The 5,742-nt window shown below is 47.1% G+C and overlaps 1 protein-coding gene across 12 annotated transcripts in view; it reads left to right on the top strand.

Moving 5' to 3' along the window:
• Positions 1–626: 626 nt before the first annotated feature.
• ppip5k1b (diphosphoinositol pentakisphosphate kinase 1b) overlaps positions 627–5,742 on the top strand; it is a 37,780-nt gene continuing 32,664 nt past the window's right edge. For 11 of the 12 annotated variants that reach the window (XM_042109880.1, XM_042109884.1, XM_042109885.1 and 8 more), the window contains exons 1-10: positions 627–853; positions 1,113–1,308; positions 1,571–1,661; positions 1,760–1,845; positions 2,697–2,851; positions 3,119–3,220; positions 3,939–4,100; positions 4,189–4,310; positions 4,887–4,988; positions 5,330–5,416. In XM_042109880.1, the coding sequence (XP_041965814.1) occupies positions 719–853; positions 1,113–1,308; positions 1,571–1,661; positions 1,760–1,845; positions 2,697–2,851; positions 3,119–3,220; positions 3,939–4,100; positions 4,189–4,310; positions 4,887–4,988; positions 5,330–5,416 (1,238 nt within the window). In that variant the 5' untranslated portion in view covers positions 627–718. Of the gene's footprint in view, positions 854–1,112; positions 1,309–1,570; positions 1,662–1,759; positions 1,846–2,696; positions 2,877–3,118; positions 3,221–3,938; positions 4,101–4,188; positions 4,311–4,886; positions 4,989–5,329; positions 5,417–5,742 lie in introns of those variants that run through there. The other variant, XM_042109891.1, reaches the window with a different exon arrangement.

A 5,742-nucleotide genomic window follows, 5' to 3' on the forward strand; every position in this document is an offset into this window, starting at 1 on the left:
GCACTGAGCATCTAGCCATCTCCCTTAAAATGGGCTCATTTCTCATCTGAGAAACCTGCTCAAGTACCTTAGTAGGAGTTAATAAAGTATTATTAACCTGCTCATATACCTTAGTAGGAGCTAATAAAGTACTCAATGTACTCGTTATTTTCCATTTTCTATATTTTGAAGGTGTGTGGACAAAAACAGCACTTGTTAAAATCCTTTTTTAGTAAGATAAAGCATGTTCAGTGGGCCAGTCAAACATAAGAATTACCTAGGCTAGGTAATTAGCCGAGGCTAGGTCCACCATTCACTCCTCTTTCCACCTGTTGAGGTTTCCAAGGTGATGTTACAGACATGTTAATGTTAAGCTTCATACTTTTAAGGTTTGTTGGCTAATATCCATATGTTTGACCTGTGTGTGTGCAGAAGAAGATGTTCCCCAGAGGCCATAATGAAGCTCATGATCGGCAGAGCTAAGGCAGGATGTCAGGCCTTCTGAGAACCAGGCCCACTCTGCTCTGACCAAAGGCATCCCAAACCCCAGCATCTGGGTTGGCCCACCCCACCCTCCCTCCCTCATCCCAACCTCCAGCGCCCCCCACCCCACCCACCCCCACCCCTCCCTCCCTCCCTCATCCCAACCTCCAGCGCCCCCCCCCCAACCTCCCGCACCTCCTTCTCGGATGTCGTCTCTGTGGGGCCCTGCGTCCAGCTTCGTCTGTTGACGGCGGCCATGTCTCAGCCCGAGGGCGGAGCGGAGCTGCTGGTCCAGGGGGGGAGCGCCAGGTTCCTGATGGGCTCCGAGGATGTGGAGGACGGAGCGATGAGGAGCGATATGGGACTGGACGAGGACGAGGACGACGAGTTGGTAAGGGCACTGTAACAATCGGAGAGCTCACATAAACCTGACCCTGAGTCCTATTGCGTCAAATGTGTGTTGTATATTAGCCGATGGTAGTAGACGTTTGTGGTCAGACAGAAGAGGAAGATGATCATTACATAGAGCCATTTTTTTTTCTGAAGAGGAAACGGATCAGCGTAATGTTTGACCTGCAACCTGTAGTCAGATCTGTGGCTCCAGATCAAGCTTGTCTGCTGACGCTTCTGTTCCCCTTCCTGACCGTCAGCTGTCCGAGCGGCAGATCGTGGTGGGCATCTGTGCCATGATGAAGAAGTCCACGTCCAAGCCCATGACGCAGATCATGGAGCGGCTCTGTAAGTTTGAGTACATCACTGTGGCCATCTTCCCCGAGGAGGTCATCCTCAACCAGCCTGTGGAGAAGTGGCCTCTCTGTGACTGCCTCATCTCGTTTCACTCCAAAGGTGCAACACACACACACACACACACACACACACAGTACAATATGTATATAGTCAAGTCAAGTCACTTTTATTTATATAGCGCATAATATATGTATATATGTTTACTTTGTATGTTTATTCTCTCTCTCTCTCTCTCTCTCTCTCTCTCTCTCTCTCTCTCTCTCTCTCTCTCTCTCTCTCTCTCTCTCTCTCTCTCTCTCTCTCTCTCTCTCTCTCTCTCTCTCTCTCTCTCTCTCTCTCTCTGTGTGTTTGTTTGCTTTAGGATTCCCACTGGACAAAGCTGTGAGTTATGCCAAATTAAGAAATCCTCTCCTTATCAATGATCTCAACATGCAGTACTTCATCCAAGACAGGTATGATCGGCATGTAGACCATGATAATGACTTACAGGACACACGTGATCTACTGTATGCGCTCAGAGGAATGACCTGTCCTGTTTTGGTTTGTGCAGGCGTGAAGTGTACCGGATCCTGCTTGAGGAGGGGATTGACCTGCCACGCTATGTGGTGTTAAACAGAGACCCTGACAGACCAGAAGGTAATCATCTACAAACTGAGTGACCTGTTCACTGGCCTGTATGTCCACATTACAACAGGAAACAGCATGTGGAGACGCTCAAGATCACAAAGCTCTGTAGAGTGAGACCATAATGCTAAGTGCAATCGAAAGCTTTGTAGAGTGAGACCATATTGCTCAGTGCAATCGAAAGGTCTTGTCATTCAGCTGTTAATCTTGCTGGGGAATTGGCAATAAAAATCACTGATCTGAATAAAAGCACTCAAAGCAACTGATACACAGTAACTATCCAGGCCAACATTAAGACACTCATCCGACATCCGACAGTTTTAAAGGGACACCAGGCAAGCCTGATGCTTTTTCTCTACGAAACTCCCCCTCGCTCGGTCTGAAGCTCTTTTCCTTTTCTTTGCATCTTCTGTCAAGGGTTTTCGCTGCTTCTTCGCCGGCTCTGCCATTATACACGTTTGCAACAATCGCTAGCGTTTCGTTAGCCTGCCTCTGTGCTGTAAACTGATCCTGCTTTGGTCGGCGGGTAGGATACACCGAACTTGCAAGTGGGATATTCTTCCTACAGGCAGTAGGGGCGGGCGAGAGAGCCTTCATTCGCCCCGTAACCGACTTACGAAGATGATTAATTAACACGAAAACGTTGCCTGGTGTCCCTTTAAGTATCGCTCTATGAATGAGTGACCACACCACATACCGTAATAATCGAATGAGTGACCACACCACATACTCAGAATGATATAAGCTGCCAACCAATCAGAATCCATTGGATTTTAGACATCACATTCATCAACATGCAGTTGTCTTAATAGTTGTCATTACTGGTAACTGACTGGCCACTGTCCACTCTGCTGCCCTGGCAGAATGTAACCTGCTGGAGGGCGAGGACCAGGTGGAGGTGAATGGAGAGGTGTTCCCGAAGCCTTTTGTGGAGAAGCCGGTCTCCGCCGAGGACCACAACGTTTACATCTACTACCCTACCTCAGCTGGGGGGGGCAGCCAGCGCCTCTTCAGAAAGGTGTCCAAGCTGCCACGACCACACAGTTAGGAATGATTAACTAATTATCACATATCAGCAGATTGAGGAAAAAAGACGTAATTCAAAATGTGTATTATTAGGATTAGTGTGGCGGTGGTAACGTAGTGGCACCCTGCAGCAGTCTGTTTTGAAGTGCACATCCTTGTAATAAAATACCCTGGCTACCAAAATGACAGTCACTCAGTGTTATTTGAAAGCACCCATTAACACACCTTGGCGTGTTTGGATGTGTGTGTTGCTTTGCAGATCGGGAGTCGCAGTAGTGTGTATTCCCCTGAGACCGCTGTGAGGAAGACGGGCTCTTATATTTACGAGGAGTTCATGCCTACTGATGGCACAGACGTCAAGGTATAAGAGTATAAGTGTATAAGTATAAGTGTATAAGTGTATACGTATAAGTGTATAAGTATATATACTCTTTTGATCCTGTGAGGGAAATTTGGTCTCTGCATTTATCCCAATCCGTGAATTAGTGAAACACACTCAGCACACAGTGAACACACAGTGAGGTGAAGCACACACTAATCCCGGCGCAGTGAGCTGCCTGCAACAACCTGAGGGGTTAGGTGCCTTGCTCACCTACTGGTCAGGGTTCGAACCGGCAACCCTCCGGTTACAAGTCCCAAGCGCTAACCAGTGGTGGCTGCCTCTGTTTTTGTTTGGCTTTCTTTATGTTTGCTTGTTGATCCCAGATCCCTGCAGAAAACAAACACAACAGAAACCATCACAGAAATGGTAATGGGTGTCGACAACAAATAACTAGTATGTTTTGGACACACTGCCATGTGTACAGTATGTGTATTTGTATGTGTTTCCATCAGAAATGTCCACTCCTGATTTGATGTTATCCTCCCTGAAATACTAAACAACCAATACAATTCCCTTTCCTGATTTGGTTTCCATGGTTTCTATTGTTTATTAGCACAGATGCATGATTCATGGCATTTCATTTTTCATTTATTTTTCAATATTTGTGTAATTTTTTTCTTCAAGATGTGAGGGGTAGATATGAATCTCCTCACGTGTGTGTGTGTGTGTGTGTGTGTGTGTGTGTGTGTGTGTGTAGGTCTACACTGTGGGTCCAGATTATGCGCATGCGGAGGCTCGTAAGTCTCCAGCTCTGGATGGAAAGGTGGAAAGAGACAGTGAGGGGAAGGAGATCCGCTACCCTGTCATGCTCACCGCCATGGAGAAGCTGGTGGCTCGCAAAGTGTGCCTTGCCTTCAAAGTAAGCCCCGCCAGTGACCAGGCACTGGTCTTCAGATGGACTTGGTGTGGCTTCATGTGGTGTTGACCGAGGCAATGTGTCCCTACAGCAAACGGTGTGCGGTTTCGACCTCCTCAGAGCCAACGGCCACTCCTTTGTGTGCGATGTCAACGGGTTCAGCTTTGTAAAGAACTCCATGAAGTACTATGATGATTGTGCCAAAGTTCTTGGGTAAGCTATCTCAAATGAAGAAATGTTGGTCATGTGTTCCGTTCATGTGCATAATCCATACAGATTTTGAGGCTGGTCAGGTGACTCACTCTCCCGATTGCTGTAATTATTGAGATTGCCCATGGGTACTTACTCTAACAGCATACAGCTACATCAATTATGTAAAAATTGTACATTAGTTTAATTGAGTGACCTTACTTGTAAAAGATTAACTTAGTCCTTAGACTTTGCTGTAGAGAGCTCATGTATGTAATGTGTCATGTCAGTCTTTATATTACATGAAGTAACTTCACATAAAGTGTGCAAAACAATCAAATAAAAAATGCAACGCTCCACTGACAATGACATTGCTTCCTACCTTCCTTTTTAAGTGACTGTTGTAACATAATATCCGTTTACAGACAAAGAAAGAAAGGAAACCGATATTAAAAAACTTCTCTTTCTTCAGTGTTTTTAATACTACGCCTACATTTCATTGGGTGACCATTTTATAGACAAAAGGAAGCTGTAGCTGATTCTGTGCAAATGTAATTATTTATAAATAGGTTTATAGTAGTGCCTTTTTTTTTCCTTTAGGAACATGATCATGCGGGAACTGGCCCCTCAGTTTCACATCCCCTGGTCAATCCCGATGGAGGCTGAGGACATTCCCATAGTGCCCACTACCTCAGGAACCATGTGAGTGCACCTTAAGGTCCTCCCAGTCAGGGACTTGAATTCAACAGTGTTTCGAACCCTTAGATCTTTCGATATGTTCAGTTTGTTTCCTGTAGTGTAATGAGGCTAAGATTCCCATGATCAATGAAGGCAGAATAGGCCTCAGTGAAACAGCAGACCACCCACTGTAATTTATGACATGCAGATAAAGCTGGTGCTCAGCAAAAGGCCAGATGTTCCACTGCAACAGAGTTAAGCTAATTCTGCATAATGTGACATGCCCAAGCCTGCAGCTGGCCTCCTAGCCTGCTTTGGAAACAACAGCTCAGACCCCCCCCCCCGTCTCCCCTCCCCCCTCACAGGATGGAGCTGCGCTGTGTCATAGCTGTTATCCGTCATGGAGACCGCACACCCAAACAGAAGATGAAGATGGAAGTGCGGAATGCTCTGTGAGCTGCCTCCTCGTCCGCACCCTAACCCTCACCTGCACTCTCACACGTCCGCACCCTAACCCTCACCTGCACTCTCACACGTCATGAGTGGACATCTCCCACGTCCGCACCCTAACCCTCACCTGCACTCTCACACGTCCGCACCCTAACCCTCACCTGCACTCTCACACGTCATGAGTGGACATCTCACACGTCCGCACCCTAACCCTCACCTGCACTCTCACACGTCCGCACCCTAACCCTCACCTGCACTCTCACACGTCATGAGTGGACATCTCACACATCTGCACCCTAACCCTCACCTGCACTCTCACACGTCCGCA

This window comes from Alosa sapidissima, chromosome 11 (assembly GCF_018492685.1).
Source record: "Alosa sapidissima isolate fAloSap1 chromosome 11, fAloSap1.pri, whole genome shotgun sequence".
Lineage (NCBI taxonomy): Eukaryota > Metazoa > Chordata > Actinopteri > Clupeiformes > Clupeidae > Alosa > Alosa sapidissima.